General features: G+C 30.7%; 1 protein-coding gene and 1 long non-coding RNA gene across 2 annotated transcripts; one reads left to right on the forward strand and one right to left on the reverse strand.

Annotated features, from left to right (window-relative positions):
* The first annotated feature begins 2,247 nt into the window (after positions 1-2,247).
* On the forward strand, positions 2,248-5,821 carry LOC131648405 (uncharacterized). The gene is made up of 4 exons (XR_009298134.1): positions 2,248-2,378; positions 2,533-2,709; positions 5,525-5,553; positions 5,667-5,821. It is a non-coding gene; the product is annotated as an uncharacterized LOC131648405 (long non-coding RNA).
* Positions 5,822-14,422: 8,601 nt separating this feature from the next.
* LOC131651527 (aspartic proteinase CDR1-like) lies at positions 14,423-15,757 on the reverse strand. The gene has a single exon (XM_058921185.1). It carries the CDS (start codon positions 15,755-15,757, stop codon positions 14,423-14,425), a length of 1,335 nt encoding a protein of 444 aa, XP_058777168.1.
* Between the last annotated feature and the right edge of the window lie 5,792 nt (positions 15,758-21,549).

Consider the following 21,549-nt stretch of genomic DNA (forward strand, 5'->3'; position numbering starts at 1 on the left):
CTTGCATTTGTGGTCCAGCCAAACACCCGTCACAATTACCACGGAGCCAAGGTTCGTTCATTACTTTTATATTGCTCCCATCCCCAAAACTCCACCTGCATCCCAAAGTTAGAACTTCTCGAGCCTTCCAAATACCTCTCCAAACAAAACTGGGGTTATTACCAAGGTGTGCATCAAAGAAAGAAGATCTCGGAAAGTACCTTGCTTTGAAGATTCTGGACACAAGAGCCTGAGGATTAAACATGATAAACCAGCCTTGTTTAGCAACCATAGCCATATTAAAGGCTTTAAAGTCCCTAAATCCCAAGCCACCTTCCTCCTTCAAACAAGTCAACTTATCCCATGACATCCATCTAATTCCCTTATGATTTGAACCACCTCCCCACCAGAAGGCATTAAGCATTTTCTCTATATCATCAATCACACCATCCGGAAGAAGAAAGACACTCATAATGTAAGCCGGGATAGCCTGAAGAACCGACTTGATCATAGTCTCTTTACCTGCTCGGGATAACGACCTACCCGTCCACGAATTAATGCGCTTCCAAATACGATCCTTAATAAAAGAAAATGTTGCCTTCTTACTCCTACCAATCAAAGATGGAAGCCCCAAGTAAGTTCCAGTTCCCATAACATGACGGACCCCCATGACCTTAGCAAGGTCCTCTTGCGCTGGGATGCTCAAGTTGCGACTAAAGAACACTTCCGACTTTGACAGATTAATCTCCTGCCCAGCCGCCTTGGCATATAAAGAGCCTTCAATTATGACAGATTAAATTTCACATCAAATGTATTAACGAGGAAGGAGTTTCATTCTCCTCCTCCTCCTCACTATCATGTACTAGTATTTCCTACTATAATTATTGAAATGAAATTTGGTGTGTTATTTCTTAATTAATAATTTCAAAAATATGGTTATTGAGCATCCACTGTTTTTTTTAACTCACGATATTTGATGTCTTTTTTATAAAAAAATTCTTTTATACGATTTTATTTAGGGTATTCCTCTTATTTAATAAATAATATATGTAAAGAGTGTATTCAATATGTGAGAAAAAAATAACTATCAATAATAATGGTTAGGTTTATTAACGCGTCAGATTAAAACTTTACAAGATGTATTTATAAAGTGATTTAAAAATCTTAAGACTACAATTTTCCTTAATTTATTACACGTCTTTTCTTCAAAACTCATAAAAGAGATTTTAAAATATTAATATAATTTCCGTGTTTTAAAATATGACTATTTTAATTTAAAATTTTATTAATTTTTTATTAAGAATAAATTATTTTAGTAAATTATTTTAAATAGATATTAATAAAAAAATTATCTGTTCAAATAATTTTTCTAAAATATAACATTTTAAATTTAATTCTTTATTTATTTATTTAATCTTCTAGTTAATTTTAACATACTTTTATATGAAATTTGTTGGTTTATTTTTTAAAATATTTTTAGTATATTATTTTAATTTTGAAATATTGATAAAATAATCACAGTTTTGTTTAAAACAATTGATACGTTTACTCCAAATACGAAGATCCATATGATACAACACTTTTTTTTTTATTTCATAAATTTCAGATATTTTTTAATATTGTAAGAAATATGTCAATTTTGTGGAACAAAACTTATAAATTAGATTGATATAATGGTAAAAACCTATTTACAAGTTAAATTAAATAATACTAATAAACCTAAAATTTTAAATGAATCTATTCAAATAATTCTAATATTGAAAATAAACAAATATTAATAATATTGAAAATAATTTTTATTAATTTTTATACTCTTAATATTTTAACCAATATTAACTTAAAATAACATTCTAACATCAATTATTCAAAATAAAAAGTGATATATTTATAATTTTAAAAGATTAATCAGGTGCATTAATTATATCCAATGATAAGTGATAGTATATATGTTAAAAAGTGAGAACTATCAATTTTAATTAACCATTGGAATTAATTGATGCATTTTATTAATATCCCACATGGTACTATTTATAAAATAATTTACAAAATATTCAACGCTATAATATTTCTAAAATGTATTACCTAGATCATTAGTACAATATTAGAATAGATTTTTAAAATATCTACAATATAAGAAAAGTAATGCCTCTGGAAATTCCGATTTTGCCCCTCTGCTTCCACAGTTTGCCACTTGGCTTACTTCTTCATGTAATAGGATATGCATGTTGTTAAAGTTTCTCTTTTACTCTTTCTTCTTTTATTCTGTTTCTTCTTTTATTATTTTAGATTATTTTTCCTTTGACTGAATCTGCCAAAAATCTTTTTCTTTCTCAAAACGTCCATTCAACTGTTCCCTTACCCCAACCAAGAAATTTTTCTTTCAAACGTCCCTTCATATGGTATGCAATGGAACATTGCTTCTCCTTTTCCTTCTCCAAACGTTTCCTTTTTCTTCTCAGCTATCGGTTTTGTATCTCCTATCAAATATGTAAAAGGTAAAATATTCATTTTTTTTTTGTATTTTTCCTCTCAGATCTGAGTTTTTTTATGCAGATTAAACATGTTTCCGCATCTTTATCTTCCTTCTGCAACCACATCAACCATTCAACAACTAAGAGTATAGATAAGCAACAACAAAATTGAAAAGGATGAGAAGAAGAAAGGAAGAACATCAAGGCTTTTTTTCTTCTGGTCAGATCTGACCCGATGGCCCTGACAATTTTTCGATTGGTAGTTTTTCTTTTGTTCATCTTATTTCTTGTCTTTCCTTTTTTTTTTTGTGATGATTGGATTTTGTGAGAGTTGAAGAGAGAAAGTCTTGGATTTGGTTTGTTACGTTTACTGTGATTATGTTTAAGAAAACTAACGATGTGATTATGTTTAAGAAAACTAACGAGGAGTTTCATTTCACTACGCCGTTCAAGGGCTTTAAAAGCGCTTTTATTGGCCTTTAACAGCGCTTTAAAGCGCTGCCAAAGCCAGCGCTGCTATAGGCTACGAAAGCGCTTTTAAAAGCGCTCTGGTAGGCCCCCCCTATAAGAGCGCTTTTATGGAAAAAGCGCTCTTGTAGGCCCCCCTTTAAGAGCGCTTTTCAGGAAAAAGCGCTCTGGTAGGCACCCCTATAAGAGCGCTTTTTTCAAAAGCGCTTTCGTATGTTGCGTTTTTTTTTTTTATGCTTTTTATTATTTCTAAACCTGCACTTTTTGGCAGCAATATTTTAGAACCTGTAATTTACTATTTTTTGGCAGTATTTTTTCATGAACCTATAATTTATCATTTCAAATCGATATATACCATTATAATCGATATCGATTATATACAAAAAAAGTATTATATTATATACCATTAATGTAAATCAAAATACATATATATATATATATATTTCTAAACCAAAACAACTAAACCAATTCACATGTTTCTAAACCAAAACAACTAAATGGGAAACAACTTCCGAGTTCTTATGCAACCAATGTACGCTTCCTGTATTATCTGGAGCTATGTTGTATTGATGCTTTAGTGGAGAACCAGTAGTCACCTGAGCTATGTTGTATTGTGTCACAGAATATGAATCAAATAACTGTACCCCGAACGATCCTGCCACAGAAGACGACTTCGGGGTACATTACTTGATTCATATTCTGTGGAACATAATCGGAAGGGGCACATTGTGTTCTATCCTTTACCAATCCATCCACTGTTTGAAGCTCAACCTACAATAGAAAAACGTGATTATTTACACAACATTCACATTAAACTTAGAAGTAAACTTTGAAGCTCAACCTACAATAGAAAAACGTAATTAGTGTTGGAGCTAAAGGTGCAGAACCTTTGCCTTGCAACTGTGAAAAAAAAAAAACTATAGAGCATGAATATGTGAAAGTGCTAGAATATGTGAAACTACATTGATATTTTAAAATAGTCCTTGACATTCATAATGACAAATCTACAATGACTAATTTGATTGAGAATATTCAAACCGGGGTTTTGTTAACCGCAAATAGAATCCAACCAACCGGGGTTTTGTTAACCGCAAATAGAATCTGCCCTAACTCAGATTTTAATTCCGAAAAGAATTCCTCGTTTAATCTGCATAACAAAACACTCCATCACAACAGAATACAAGTACAATACAAATCACATTCACTCAGAAAAGTACTACGATACGAACCGAGGTCTCATTCTGGCAATCTCAAATTCAAAATCCTGAGCTTCATTGTCAAGTAAGTATTCAATCAGCTCTTTTGGAGTTTCAGGAACTTTACGTGACTGAGCAAATAAAAAATTAACAAACTTCAGTTACTAAATAATATATAAATGATCACTTTTCAGATTCCTTATATCAAAAAAGGCCAAACACTAAAATAATTGAGTATGAACCATTATACCAAAACAACAAATTATGAGAAGCAAAAGCTGAGCCAACATCACAAAAACCCTAAAAAAATTTCAAACATCATCATCATCCAAATACACAAAACCTTCAGAAATCGTTTGAAGAAAAAAAGAAAGAACATTGTTCATCATATTCATCAAGCATCAAACCTAGAAAAAACCCAGAAATTGTTGAAAGGGAAGAAGAGAGACTCAACGAACAAAAAACCAGAAAGATCTCACCGTAAAATCATCATCATCATCTGCTTCTGAAATCGCGTCACCATCACCAAAACCCAACAACAGGGCCGGGTTTGAAACCTCACACTCTCATCCTTGTTACCTCACTTTCATCTTCAACCTCACATTTCCAGAATTAGGGTTTCAAGAAACAACAAAATAGTGAAAGATGATAGAAGATTTACCTGCAAACGAAGCAGAAGAACGAAGCTGAAGAACGAAGCTGTGAACGAAGCAGAAGAACGAACGGCGACGGCGGCGGCGGTTGGCAAGAAGAACGATGACGGCTGTGTGGAGGTTGGCGGCGACGGTACTGGGTTTGTGAAACAGTGAAGAAACGATGAAGAAACAATGAAGAATGAAATACAGAACGCGCGTTTGTTTTAATTTGTTTTAAAAAATTTAATTTTAAAATGAGCTACTAAAGCGCTTTTCAAAAGCGCTTTCATAGGTATACCTATACCGGCGCTTTTTCTCTAAAAGCGCTTTCGTACCATATACCTAATTTTCCCTATACCAGCGCTTTTGGAAAGCGCTCTCGTATCCATCCTTTACCAGCGCTTTTTAGAAAGCGCTCTGGTACCCCCCCCCCCCCCCCTTTACCAGCGCTTTTATAAAGCGCTCTCGTAGCCCCCCCTTTACCAGCGCTTTTTAGAAAGCGCTCTCGTACCCCCCCCCCTTGCCAGCGCTTTTTTCCCTTGTTTTTTATTTTTGTTTTTTGCGCAACCTATAGCAGCGCTTTTCCCAAAAGCGCTTTCGTAGATGCGCTGCTAAAGGACAAATTTGTTGTAGTGTTTTTTGGTTTAAAAAAGAGAGAATGAAGTTTAGAGGAATTGAGTTTCTGGTGAGAGAAAAGTGTTTATTGGTGTGGCTATTGTTTAGATTTTTTAATTCCCAGCGGTTGATGCTTATTTGGGTTGTTTAATTTTTGCAGGAAACAAATTCAAGAGGAGCTGAAAAGATGTAAGTTGTTGCTTCAACTTTTATTTTTAATGTTTTGCTCCTGGTTTATGTTGTTGATACTTTTTAATTATCATTTTTGGACAAATTTTTGCTCCTGGTTTAATTTTTAGCAGGGTACCTTCAAGATGCGTGGTGTACAAATTGAGTGAATCATTCTCATAATTCCCAGTAACAAGTGGGTGATATATGGAGAAAATATTTATTATATTTATTAAACATTGAATATTTATTATATATAATCAATCTGTTGTATGTAATATATATTTAACATAATGGGTTATATGTATTATATTCAAATTGAAAGATCATAAAACCAATTTGATATATGTATTATATATTTAAATATTGAATGAAATCTATTTATTTATTTTTCTTCTTAAAATATAAGTTACTCAGATTATTGAAATGTTTTTGGTTTAAATTCTTTAATTATTAAATATGTATTATATGTATACTCAATGAGTGATTAAAGTTTGAAGAATATTTTCTCAACCCATAAAAAACCTAAAACAAACAAATATTCTCAAATTATCTTTTATAATTAAAAAAACTGTTTTATAAAGAATTTAAATCAATAATTGATAAATTGAAATATTATTTTTATGTTATAAAAAAAAGTAAAAAATATAAATTTAAAAATATTGATGATTTAGATTGATTTAAAATAAAATGCTAACATAAATGATATAATTTTCTTTTTATATTTCATGGGTGCTAAATATAGATGTAAAAAATAAATTAACTTGAATCAATTTTAGAATCTAACTTTTATAGGATTAAATAGATTCAACGAGACATTAAAACAATAGATTAAATATTTATCACTAACAAATATTTTAAGAAAATATTAACTATTTATCATTCATTACTTACAAAAATATGAGACATACATTTATTATAATAAATACGGGTAATTAAATATAGGTCAAATATTTGTATTCATAAACATAATTAAATATAAGACACCTATTTATTATTATTAAATAAAAAAATTTAAATAATTTGTTGTATTATTTTTAAATTGATGATTTTTGGATCTATAATTTTGAGTAATTTTGAAAAATCATATAGTTATTTATATGTTATCACAAAAAGTTTATCAAATTAATTTTATAAGAGAAATTTTTACTGTTGATGAAAACTTTTTTATATACGGGAAAAAATATATTGCTATCCAAATTTTTATATTTGATAAACAATGTTATTTTTATAAACAGGAAAATATATATTGTTAATTCAAATATTTTTATTAACGAAAAAAATATATTGCTGATATTATTGGATTACATGCAATCAATGACTTTTAGTATAAGAAATCGAAAATTTATATAATTTATGATTTAATAACAATATTCTATAGTGTTTAATTAAAATTTATGATTTCACTATTACTGAATCTCAATATTTATGATTTCTTTTTTTTTTTTTGTCAATCTTTGTTTATGATATCACCAGAGCCGTCAAAATGGGCCGAAGCCCATGGGCCGGCCCGCGGGGCCCGAAAAATGTTAGGACTTGGGCCTAATTTTTTGAGCCCATTTTGTTTCGGGCCTTTTTGAGCCCGGCCCGAAAAAGCCCGACCCTAAATGGGCCAGCCCGTATGGGCTCCGGGTAGCCCATGGGCCGGATAAATAGTAAAATTTAATATTTAATTAATAAAATTTAATATTTAATACTAATTAAAAAATTCAAATTTTTGTATTTCTTTAAAATATATTTTATAATAGTGAAATATAAAAACAAATTTTAGTATTTTTTTAAAAATTAAACTTAATATAATTTATTTTTTAAAATTAAAGAGAATATTTAATATATTTTTTGGAAATGGGCTTTTTGGGCCCGGCCCGAAAAAGCCCGAGGCCTGAACAGGGCTGGGTCTGGGTAGTAAAAACGGAGCCCATATAAAAATGGGCTTTTTAGACCCGGCCCGAAAAAGCCCGAGGCCCGTTAGGGCCGGCCCGTTTAGGGCCGGGTAGCCCGTTTGGACAACTATAGATATCACTAATACTAAAAAATCTAAAAATTGTTTTTACGGGTAACAGACATTTTTCTATATATTTAATTATTATTTTGTCACGGGTACCAGACATTTTTTTATATATTTGAATTATTATTTTTCACGGGTACCAGACATTTTTCTATACATTCAATTATTATTTTTTTCACGGGTACCTGACATTTTTCTATATATTCAATTATTATTTTTTCACGGGTACCAGACATTTTTCTAAACATTTTTCTATATATTCAATTATTATTTTTTCACGGGTACCAGACATTTTTCTAAACACTGGTACCAGACATTTTTCTATACATTTAATTATTATTTTTTCACGAGTACCAAATATTTTTCTAAACATTCAATTCTTATTTTTTCACGGGTACCAGACATTTTTCTATTAATTAATATATATCTGAAACAAATGCGCGTTTCGTACCAGAACCCGTGCGAACGCACGGGTTTGTTACTAGTTGATATTATAAAATATGGTCCCCGATCACTATCAGGAGATGACAGGTCTAGGGCGTGGCTATTTTGAGTTTTGAATTTTCTTTCCAATTAAGGCTTTTATAGTTTATGGAGTGTGGCGCGTGGACACATGAAACATCAGACCCTTGATGTTGATATTATCAGCTTAAAGTCTTAAACTCTAGAGTGTAGTCTAAACAATTTGTAAATAACAATAAATGCACAATAACATCTCATGTTCAATGTTTTCTTTTATTATTACTGAGTTTTGTGCCTTTGAATTTTGTTTTTGAGTTCATCTTTCTTCGCACCAACAATCTTATCAACTTCCTTCCCATTCTTCAGCAACAAAAACATCGGCATAGCCTGCACCTTCACATCCTATCATTTCACCACAAAAATAAAAATCTGAAAAAGAAAAAAAAAAACTAAAAATAAACATTAACGGTTGTTTCTAGGGTGAGGGTCCAACTAAGTGCTTCATCCATGTACCATTTAATTTAACCATTAGATCAAATAGTCTTACATTATCTTATTACTCATTACCACATTGGATCTTTCCTTTGCAATTAAGGACAAAAATATTTTAGGATAGTTAAGAGTTTCTGAAATTTCAACATTTTTTTTAAAAATAAAAGAGTATATAATATATTTCAAAAAAACAAATACAACCAGGCGATCAAAAAGATCCTACCCATCATAAAACAAACTATAACATGAGCAAAGCAAGTTTGTTCCTAAGTTTGGGTTTCATCCACCCTCTTTGAATTATCATATCAACTATATTCCTAGCAACACTATCAGTATTATCAACATTATCCCTATCAAATATATTGGTATTTCTGTATGTCCACAAACCATATACAGTTTCAGCAATTGAAATCTTAAGCATGTTCTGCATAAAACCCTTCCCTCGCGTATTACTAGTAAGCCATGTGATTTCCTCCAGCCAGTTACAAGGTATATGCCTCACTTGGAGCCATTGAAGCACACTCTTCCAAACATCAGAGCAAATTCTACACTCAATTAAGAGATGGTTAAAATCTTCAGGAGCCTCATTGCAAAAGCTACAAAGCTCATTTTGCAGAATCCCGATTCTTTTGAGTCTGACTTTAATGGCCAAGCGATCCTGACAAGCTAACCATAAGCACACTACAGCACTAGGCCTCGCTTGATTGTGCTGAATAAGACTACTCCAGCTCACAGTAGGACCAGCAGGGATCAACTTCTCATACATTCTTTTCATGGAGAATTTACCTATGTTCTGCATCATCTGCCATGTATGCTGGTACTCTTGGACATCACTTCTTCTATCAAAGATAGCTTTCATGATCCAGGTACAATTGGAAGGAATATGAGCAGTCCATATAGAGTTCCTTTTCAGGTAGTAAAAGTGCACCCACTTAACCCATAGATTATCCATCTTATTGGCAATATTCCAAAGGCATTTGAGTAAAGCAACCTGGTTCCAAAGGCCCATATTGATAATATTCATGCCTCCATGTTTGATAGGTCTACAGACCTGCTGCCAAGCAACAGGGCTTTTTCTCCCTTTATCTTTACATGTCCATACAAATGCTCTGCAGATAGCCTCAATCTTGTGGATGACTGCTTTAGGCAAGGGAAAGCACATCATCCAATATTGAGTGGTGGCCAAGAATATACTCTTGACTAGCAGCATTCTGCCAGCAATGCTCAGTAACTTATGAGACCAATGCTTAATTCTATTAGTAATCTTGTCAGTAAGAGGCATATAGTGAATTAAATGCAGCTTTTTACTGGATAATGGAACACCTAGACTGACAGGTAATTTACCAACTCCAAATTGGGTCTGCAATTTGATTCTTTCAATAACCTCCATATCCATACTTCCACAAAACAATTGGCACTTCTGAGGGTTCACATTAAGACCTGTAGAATCAGAGAAATATCTAAAGGCCTTCAGCATGCAATTCACAGAATTATAGTCACCTCTACTAAAAAGGAGGACATCATCTGCAAATGCCAAGTGTGTTATGCCAAGTTTCTCACATCTGCTATGAAAATGGAACTCAGGTTCAGTCTTCATCTTAGCCATAATTCTCTGCAAATATTCCATGATGATGACAAACAACAATGGGGAGATGGGGTCCAAGGGGCGGAGCCCCTGGCGGGGTGCGGGGCAGCGCCCCGAGCAAAATTTTCGTTTGAATAGTTGCACCCTTTCCCAACGGACATAACCGATTTACTGAACAGGTGCTTCGTTTCCAACCAACATAACTGTTTTAGCGAACAGGTGTGTCTGTTCGTTTCTATTATTGGTCTCCTATATAAGGAGTCTTTTGGTCTCGATTTGAAATACGAAATTATATACTTCCTCTACATTCTGATCTGTTCTCCATTGTCAGAAACAGATTGATTCTTCAAGAATTATCCCCGCAAAGATTTCGTGAACCCAGACAAGAATAGGGGCGAAATACTTTGTTCGGAAAGTGAACAAACACAATTCTTGAAGATATCCAGGATTATCACATCTATCTCTAACAGTTTCTAGGGTGAGGGTCCAACTAAGTGCTTCATCCATGTACCATTTAATTTAACCATTAGATCAAATAGTCTTACATTATCTTATTACTCATTACCACATTGGATCTTTCCTTTGCAATTAAGGACAAAAATATTTTAGGATAGTTAAGAGTTTCTGAAATTTCAACATTAAAGCACCCTTAGTGAATTTATGACATTTGTCACAGAGTTAGACAAAAACTGTGTCTAAGTGGATAGACGCTGGAATATGAGCGAGAGATCAGAGAAGAGAAAACGGTGGAAAAAAATAAATTAGTATGTATATAGTACATAATAACATCACATGGAATTCTTTCATCCAACGGTTTATAATGATGGTTCACCATGAAGTACCTAATAGATGGTTCATTCTAGACTTCACCTAAAAATAAATAGAATTAAAGTAGAAAAGCAATTTGATGCCATTGCTGTTTGGTTCCGCCCTGTATTGGTGCGACAAGCTTTGGTTCTGAAATCGAGCAATTTTGTTTTGTTTCGATGTTGCAGGTTTTCTGACAGATTCAAGATCTCTCAGCAGTTTCTGTTCGAATTAGCAGGTGTCGGACATACTGTCTTTAATTAGTTCGGATTCTATGTAGCTTGGTTTAATCTAATCTCTATTCTGTTTAGGAGTTTCCCTATTAAGTGTATTTTTTGTTGTTGTCTTTTTTGTGTTGCCTTGCCAGGATTTGTAGAGCAGGGGTGCATTAGCTTGTAAGAAATTTCACTTTATGTTTTTTGTAATAGCTGCATAGGGATATGAGGGTTTTTACTACTGTACTGTGTAATTTTCTAATAGCTGCACTGGGAAAGGAGGGTTTTTTAACTTACTGTGTAATTTTGGTTGTTGGCATTTCTTATGCCCCAGTTTAATATAGTTTATCTTTGTTTGCCTGTTCAAAAAACACAATAAATGCACAAAGGTGAGATTAGGAAGGAAAGAAAGTTTGTTTCTAGGATCCACTTTAAAAAAACTTTCTGTTGGGTTTCGAAATCAAAGTGGCATGATTATGCATTTATACGTTGAAATTATCATAGTTTTAAAACCCGAACCGTTCCAAACAGTTGAATCGGTTAAATCGTGAACGGGAGGATAGAGTAATCCGATAAAATCATCAGACAATTGTTATATATATTAAACTAGTAAAGGACTTGTGCGACGCACAGGTTGCACAAATAATTTTTTTTAAGAGAATTAAAAAAACTGATATATTTTGGTTAATGAAACTCCATGAAAGATATAAGAACGTGAAGAAAAAAGATTAGAAAATATAAGAAAGTGAAATAAAATAAAATAAAATAAAATAAAATAAAATAAAGGGAAATAAATGTTTAAAAATTGGTGTTCAGTGTGAGGCGTGGTTTCAAAGAGTTATATGTTCATATGCTCAGTCGTTGATGAATGTGTTAACGGGTAGTTGATATTAATAATTGAAAGAAGCATATGGTTGTAGGGAGGCATTTGTGTGTTGTTCTTATGAAATGAATGTATGATATGTTGAAGTTGTTTTATGTAAGTTGATGTTGTATTAGTTGTTATTATGTTGTCCTATGGTTAAGCAATTTATAATTTCCGATAGTCTAATAATGTGTGCTTTTGAAACCTCTAATTATGTCGAATGTATGCTTATGTTGAATGCTTGAATTCCATTAAACTTTCCTTGCCCAAGCGCAAGCACCCATTTCAAAAAAAACTCGTCTCTACGCCCTAGAGGGTTTTGTACGTACTTGTACAAGTTGCTCTTTAAAGCATTTAGGCGATGGCCGTTAAGCCATTGTTTGAATGCTTGAATTCCATTGATGACTTCTTAAAACTAGATTCATCTCACCTTCTCATAAAATATTTTCGATTCAAACTCATTTTCTCTTTGCCCAAGCGCATATTTTGCCCAAGTGCGAACCCCATTTCAAACAAAGTCTTTTCCGCCCAAGTGCGATTAGACCCATCAAAATCTACCAACAAATTTGTAGTTCTTATTCAACTACAATTGATCTGATTCTTCCATTGAAGATATGTATGCACAAGACTCAAAGGTCTCGGCGAGCACACTAATAAAAAATATGATTTCGTAGCCTCGAACTACGATGCTCTGAATTTCCCATTGCACGAGGGAATACGTAGGCACAAGACTCAAATATCTTGGCGAGCTCAATAATAAAAAACTCAAATCCCGTTTCTTTCTTTTCCATATATAATTAGAACGTAAGTAGATAATAAGCTAACAATCAATCACAAGAATAACTAAACGGGTCCCATCGAGTACGATGGAGGTAAGGGGTGCTAATACCTTCCCTTACTTAACCGACTCCCGAACCCAAATTTGGTTGCGAAGACCATCTTATTCATTGCTTTCATTTCCCAAGGGTTTTATCAATATTTTCCTTTCCCATTGGGATAAATAAAATTTATAGGCGACTCTGTGTGTTACAATTTCGTGGCGGTTATTTTTTGACCTGCGACACTTTTTAAACAATAATTATCGTTTTACTAACATCAACTTTTTATTACTTTAAGTAACTTTTTTCTCTCTCTAATAAATGGGTATGAGTAATTTTGACAAAATAATAGTTATTACTACTTTGAAGTTTGAAACTAGTAAAGGGCACGCGAGTCTCGCAGTTTAATTAAAAAATCGTGAATAAATAATATAATATATAGATGTATTATACTTTATTATAAATAATAAAAAAGGATTATAATTGATATTATTAATGAAATATTGAGATCATTGCGTTACCATGAATAATAAATATATTTAAAAAAGATATACAAATTAAATAATTTTGGTATATTGAAAATATATATTTTGATAGAAAAAATAAGTAAAATAATTAAAATGCCATCTACCTGTGCGTTTGCATGGGTCGCTTCAAACGATATACAAATTAAATGCTCTCGATTCGTTATAAATGCATATTTTAGTAGGAAAAAATTATTAAGTCATCTTTCTGTCAGAAATGCATATATATTTTATTAAAATATATATTTTAATAAAAAATAAAGAAAACAATTAAGTAGTCATCTACATGTGCGTTATCACCATAAATAGTAAATAGTAAATAAATAAAATATAATGATGGTTAAGAAATGTATATTATATATATTAAGTAGAATTAATAGCGATTGAACCAAGCGGTTGAGCTCCATTGGCAAGGAGCCCTGTCCAAGGACGTACTCGGGGAATACCGAGTTCGATTCCCAGACAGAACAATCTTGCTTGGGTGGCCCACCTGTGGTTAATTGTACGTAGTTAGGCTCTGTTTGATAAAATTAGCGGTTGGTTGATTTAGTATTTTTATTTACGATTGAAATATATGAGTTGAAGAATCATAATTAATTAATGAAAAAAATCAAATTGTAATCACTTTTTAAACTCCCGTAAAATTCATTTATATTGAATCATATTATTTTATTGGAATTTCATATGGTCTCCTATATTGACTATGAGGATGACAATTTACATGAGAAATTGTAATCCAATTCTCCGGTGAAATTCATTGTATTATTTAAAAGAATTAATGATGAAGATGTATACTTTATTTTTTGTGGAATTTTTACATGAGAAAATTTGCAAACAAATAGTGACTTGTTTTAGTTTGAGGCATAAGTAACAGTTTGGTTAAAAAAGGATCTTGTATCATTCATATTTATCCTATGAAATCAACTCAATAGGTTATGTAGGGACATCAGTTGCGCAGTGACACAAGTTTGAATCTGCAACATTCAACTTATTCATTTTTAAGGTGAATTCTAACAACTAGACTATTGAAGAAAAACATTTAAAATTTTTATATAAATAAAGTAAATTATTATTGATTCACCAAATAAATTAGGTAAAACACATGTGCATCCAACTAGTAGTTGATGCAATCAGTAGGCTTAAAAGAGATTACATTTTTTTGGAGATCATAACCAACTAAATGGTTATGTTGTGCAAAGTTCCCAAAAATGATATCACCTTGAGATGGAACAAAAGCAAAACACTTAATCCCTTTCTGAACTTCAAAAAATGTGCTATTATAATATAACTTGACATCTGCACCACTAAAATGCGTCCTAATAATAGGAAAATTATTTGATTGTTCCCATGTCGTATTGTAACAAAGACTTAGAGTTTTGAAGGGGTTAGGTGGCTCAATACGCTGTAGCTTAATCATTTTTGCCGCTGTTGATTCCAACTTAGAGTGAAAATAAGGTGGCAACAACGTCAATGGTGTGCCTGAGTCAATAAAAGCATTTCGGGTAGAAGTATTTTTTCCTTCAATTTTAACCCCTTCATATTTTATTCTTTTATTTCCCACACTAATTGCTTCCAATGTCACTGAGAAGCCACTTTGATATTTACTCATGGGAGTCGAAACAACTCCTTTACCCGAAACAACAGCATCATTTCCAAAGTTGAGTTTGCTAGTGAAGGATGATTCACCAAAATCATTATAAGCAGGAATCAAACAATATGAAAATTTTCTTTCAATTGAAGAGCCTAACTGTTGTATAAGAGATATTGGTCCACTTCCCATGCCAACTATACCAGATATTCGACCGTTGTACGGAATCGAATTGTTGTGTCCACATCCTATCACAATCTTAGGAAATACGACAATAGAGTCCGAGGTGGAATTTAATGTTAGAGTATCCACACTAAGATCTCCTTGTGAATTAATTCCAGTACCATATTGAATATTGTACTCACAAACATCTTCATTTTGGGAGCACGATGGAAATACATCTATCGCATCTTTACATTTCCTAGAAGAGCAATGTATATTTTTGTAACTTGAAGATTTTGAATGATTAAATTTGGGAGAGGTTTGATTAAAACATGCATAACAAGGTAGGCATTGAAGCCAAATTAAGGAACTACCTGTATCTATGATACCATAGGTCTGAAAAGGTGGGGTACCAACTGCGAAACTCATGAAATATTCCGCTGAATCTGGGGTTAAGGTTGATACTGGATTGTTTGTATCAGGTGAAAATTGTTTGCTGAAGTGATTGGCACGATTAATTGAACGTTGCACAGCATTGTGAATTCTTTGGAATTTAGTTTCCGTAGGATTGTAGACCGGTGATTTTGAAGAATCTCGATGAATGAGTTCAACACTAAAACCATTATTTAACGCACGAGAAAGATAAATGAAATAAGAAAAACAAAAGAAAATAAACATCAAACATGACAAACAAGACATTGATATTATATATTTGTGAGAGTTTTCGTCAATATTTAGGTTTGTTAGACGTTTTTAAATATACACTCTCATTATAGAAATAATATGACTAATCATTTGTAATAAAATAAAATCAAAATATCACTAAAAAAGTAAAAATTTCTATAAACTCAATGATATTTATTCTCAAAATTTGACTAAATTTAATTTTTAAAATATTATTTAATTCTGTCTTATATTTGTAATTGATTTCTAGAAAAAGAGTATCAATAAAAAGTAAAAAATATCTAAAAAATCGAAGTATTTATTTTAAAAGTTTAACCAAAATTAAGGTTTTAAAAGAAAACATTTATGGAGTGATATTTTTAATTCCATTTAATTCTAAAACTATTTAATGTTTTAAATGTGACAACTTCTCTACTCATTACAAAAAGTTGGATAGTATACATTCACAAATCACAAGAACCCATAATTATTTATTGTTTCCAAGTTATATACATAGAAGATAACTTTACTCTACTTTTTGAGTTGGATAAATAAAAATTCACCTTTTTTTTAATCCAAAATTACTAAGTTTTTAAAGCCACTTGACTAAAATTTGACTAAATTTATTTTTTCTAAATATAATTTATTGTCTCTTATATTTATAAATGAATAAAAATGAATTAACAAATCTATATCAAATATTCCTTTTTATTCTTTTATAGTAAATAAATGAGACTAAAGGATATACTCTAACATTGTAAAATTATTTTATACTCTCAAACAATCACAACATTATCACTAGAGGACATTGTAAAACTATTTTTTAATTAAAATATTTTTTTGAATGTATTTGAATAAAATTGAAAGGACTATTGTCTAATGCTTTAGGGAATTTTATTACTTAGTTGTTGGGGCAATGTTTCTGAATGTAACAAAAAGAATATAAACAAGTTTTAATAAAACAAACGCTGTTATTCCTAAAAACAAGTTAATTATTTTCATTTCTAAATATTAAATATAAATATAGTGTTTTTTAAACTCTTAACAAGTGCACCTAAGATACTCGTTACTATTTCTTTATAAATAAAAATTACTCTCTCCGAATTTCGTTTCTTTTTAATCGTCACTTTTCAAAGAAAAATTTATTTCTTTTTAAGTGTCATTTCAAACTTCAATGTAGTAATAATTATTATTTTTGTCAAAATTATCCTTACTCATTATTATTATATATAGAGAGAAATTACTTAAAGTAATAAAGTTGATGGTATTATAGGTAAAAAGTTAATTACTATTTAAAAAGATTTAAGTATGATTTCTTTTATAATTTTTTTAAAGAAAAATATCATATACCTAATGGAAAATGATATATAATATTATGATATAATAAAAATAAAAATAAAATTGACATAAAAAATATTGACATTTTTTTACAATACAATCTTAACATTTATTCTTAAAATTGATACATATTTTTGTTTTTATAAAAAAATACGAGATAATTATGATTTGTGAATAAACAAATTTTTAATGAAAGACATAAAACTATTATTTTTTATATTTAAAACAAAAGGCCAAGATATCTGTTATTATATATTTATTTATTATTTATAACGATATTATATATAAAGTGTACATCCTTATCATTAATTCTTTTAAAAATTATTTTTATTATATTTAATTAAAAAATGAGTATATGAATTTCATGGGAGATTTTAAAATTGGAATTGCAATTTTTCTCATGTAAAAATTCCACAAAAAATAAAGTGTACATCCTCATCATTAATTCTTTTAAATAATACAATGAACTTCATGGAGAATTGGATTACAATTTCTCATGTAAATTGTCATCCTCATAGTCAATATGGGAGACCATATGAAATTCCAATAAAATAATATGATTCAATATAAATGAATTTTACGGGATTTTAAAAAGTGATTACAATTTGATTTTTTTCATTATTATGATTCTTCAACTCATATATTTCAATCGTAAATAAAAATACTAAGGCTCTGTTTAGCAAACCCTATTTTGAGCTTATAACTTATGGCTTAGTCCGTGTGATAATAAAAGACTTGTTTGGTAACAGTCTTTTTATCATGAGCTTATAACTTATTTTACTAACTTATAGCTTATTTTTCAGACGATAATTTAAATAGCGTTTGAGCTTATAGCTTATCACTTTTTTTCATTATTATCCTTATAAATTTTAATTATTTTAAATATATATATTTAATTACTAATTAGGAAATATCTTTTTATGTCATTTTACATTTATCTGCTAGTTAAACGGCTAATTTTACCAAACACTTTAATTAACTTATCAACTATCAGTCATCAGCTATAAGCTATAAGCTATCAGCCATCAGCCATAAGGTATAAACTATCAACTAGTTTATCAACCAACCGCTAATTTTATCAAACAGAGCCTAACTACGTACAATTAATTTTAAAATACATTAAATGTATAAATTAACAATATACATAATATCAGTAAAAAAAATACATAATATACATAGCCCTTTAAATTTATTACTCGAGGATTTATGAAAAAAGAATTAAAAAAAGGATAAAGCTAACATGTGCCCTAAGGGCACATGATAAGAAACCTAAATATAGTAAATTAATATTGGAAAATGTAATAAATACATTAATTATGAACTTTTTATGAAAACAATGCACATTTTTTTAGAAAGAATTTCTACATTTAGCTCTTAACATGTGCCTTTAGGGCACATGTTAGCATGACCCTTAAAAAAATACCATAAGAATATTCAATAAATTAATAGTTATATGATTTACATCTACTAAAATATTAAAACAGATTTCACAAACTTCTATATTATATTAATTGTATAAATATATTTAAATATATAATTAACTTTACTTATTTATTAATATAACAATCGCTATTAATTCTACTTAATATATATAATATACATTTCTTAACCATCATTATATTTTATTTATTTACTATTTACTATTTATGGTGATAACGCACAGGTAGATGATTACTTAATTGTTTTCTTTATTTTTTATTAAAATATATATTTTAATAAAATATATATGCATTTCTGACAGAAAGATGACTTAATAATTTTTTCCTACTAAAATATGCATTTATAACGAATCGAGAGCATTTAATTTGTATATAATTTATATATCGTTTGTAGCGACCCGTGCAAACGCACGGGTAGATGGCAATTTAATTATTTTACTTATTTTTTTCTATCAAAATATATATTTTCAATATACCAAAATTATTTAATTTGTATATCTTTTTTATATATATTTACTATTCATGGTAAAATTGCCCAACTCTTACGAACGCAATGATCTCAATATTTCATACATAATATTAATTATAATCTTTTTTTATTATTTATAATAAAGTATAATACATCTATATATTATATTATTTATTCATAATTTTTTAATTAAACTGCGAGACTCGCGTGCCCTTTACTAGTTTCAAACTTCAAACTAGTAATAACTATTATTTTTCAAAATTACTCATACCCAATTATTAGAGAGAGAAAAAAGATATTTAAAGTAATAAAAAGTTGATGTTAGTAAAACGATAATTATTGTTTAAAAAGTGTCGCGGGTCAAAAAATAATCGCCACGAAATTGTAACACAAAGAGTCGCCTACAAATTTTATTTATCCCAATGGGAAAGAAAAATATTGATAAAACTCTTGGGAAATGAAAGCAATGAATAAGATGGTCTCCGCAACCAAATTTGGGTTCGGGAGTCGGTTAAGTAAGGGAAGGTATTAGCACCCCTTACCTCCATCGTACTCGATGGGACCCATTTAGTTATTCTTATGATCGATTGTTAGCTTATTATCTACTTACGTTCTAATTATATATGGAAAAGAAAGAAACGGGATTTGGGTTTTTTTTATTATTGAGCTCGCCAAGATATTTGAGTCTTGTGCCTACGTATTCCCTCATGCAATGGGAAATTCAGAGCGTCGTAGTTCGAGGCTACGAAATCATGTTTTTTATTAGTGTGCTCGCCGAGACCTTTGAGTCTTGTGCATACATATCTTCAATGGAAGAATCAGATCAATTGTGGTTGAATAAGAACTACAAATTTGTTGGTAGATTTTGATGGGTCTAATCGCACTTGGGCAGAAAGGACTTTGTTTGAAATGGGGTTCGCACTTGGGCAAAATATGCGCTTGGGCAAAGAGAAAATGAGTTTGAATCGAAAATATTTTATGAGAAGGTGAGATGAATCTAGTTTTAAGAAGTCATCAATGGAATTCAAGCATTCAAACAATGGCTTAACGGCCATCGCATAAATGCTTTAACGAGCAACTTGTACAAGTACGTACAAAACCCTATAGGGCGTAGAGACGAGTTTTTTTTGAAATGGGTGCTTGCGCTTGGGCAAGGAAAGTTTAATGGAATTCAAGCATTCAACATAAGCATACATTCGACATAATTAGAGGTTTCAAAAGCACACATTATTAGACTATCGGAAATTACAAATTGCTTAACCATAGGACAACATAATAACAACTAATACAACATCAACTTACATAAAACAACTTCAACATATCATACATTCATTTCATAAGAACAACACACAAATGCCTCCCTACAACCATATGCTTCTTTCAATTATTAATATCAACTACCCGTTAACACATTCATCAACGACTGAGCATATGAACATATAACTCTTTGAAACCACGCCTCACACTGAACACCAATTTTTAAACATTTATTTCCCTTTATTTTATTTTATTTTATTTTATTTCACTTTCTTATATTTTCTAATCTTTTTTCTTCACGTTCTTATATCTTTCATGGAGTTTCATTAACCAAAATATATCAGTTTTTTTTAATTCTCTTAAAAAAATTATTTTATCGGATTACTCTATCCTCCCGTTCACGATTTAACCGATTCAACTGTTTGGAACGGTTCGGGTTTTAAAACTATGATAATTTCAACGTATAAATGCATAATCATGCCACTTTGATTTCGAAACCCAACAGAAAGTTTTTTTAAAGTGGATCCTAGAAACAAACTTTCTTTCCTTCCTAATCTCACCTTTGTGCATTTATTGTGTTTTTTGAACAGGCAAACAAAGATAAACTATATTAAACTGGGGCATAAGAAATTCCAACAACCAAAATTACACAGTACGTAAAAAAACCCTCCTTTCCCAGTGCAGCTATTAGAAAATTACACAGTACAGTAGTAAAAACCCTCCTATCCCTGTGCAGCTATTACAAAAAACATAAAGTGAAATTTCTTACAAGCCAATGCACCCCTGCTCTACAAATCCTGGCAAGGCAACACAAAAAAGACAAAAAAAATACACTTAATAGGGAAACTCCTAAACAGAATAGAGATTAGATTAAACCAAGCTACATAGAATCCGAACTAATTAAAGACAGTATGTCCGACACCTGCTAATTCGAACAGAAACTGCTGAGAGATCCTGAATCTGTCAGAAAACCTGCAACATCGAAACAAAACAAAATTGCTCGATTTCAGAACCAAAGCTTGTCGCACCAATACAGGGCTGAACCAAACAGCAATGGCATCAAATTGCTTTTCTACTTTAATTCTATTTATTTTTAGGTGAAGTCTAGAATGAACCATCTATTAGGTACTTCATGGTGAACCATCATTATAAACCGTTGGATGAAAGAATTCCATGTGATGTTATTATGTACTATATACATACTAATTTATTTTTTTCCACCGTTTTCTCTTCTCTGATCTCTCGCTCATATTCCAGCGTCTATCCACTTGGACACAATTTTTGTCTAACTCTGCATTTGTCACTGTGTCATATATTCACTAAGG

This window comes from Vicia villosa, linkage group LG2 (assembly GCF_029867415.1).
Source record: "Vicia villosa cultivar HV-30 ecotype Madison, WI linkage group LG2, Vvil1.0, whole genome shotgun sequence".
Taxonomy (NCBI): Eukaryota; Viridiplantae; Streptophyta; class Magnoliopsida; order Fabales; family Fabaceae; genus Vicia; species Vicia villosa.

What these genes read in the sequence shown, in the direction of transcription:
- LOC131651527 (XM_058921185.1), bottom strand. Translation starts at nt 15,757, where the DNA reads ATGTCTTGTTTGTCATGTTTGATGTTTATTTTCTTTTGTTTTTCTTAT.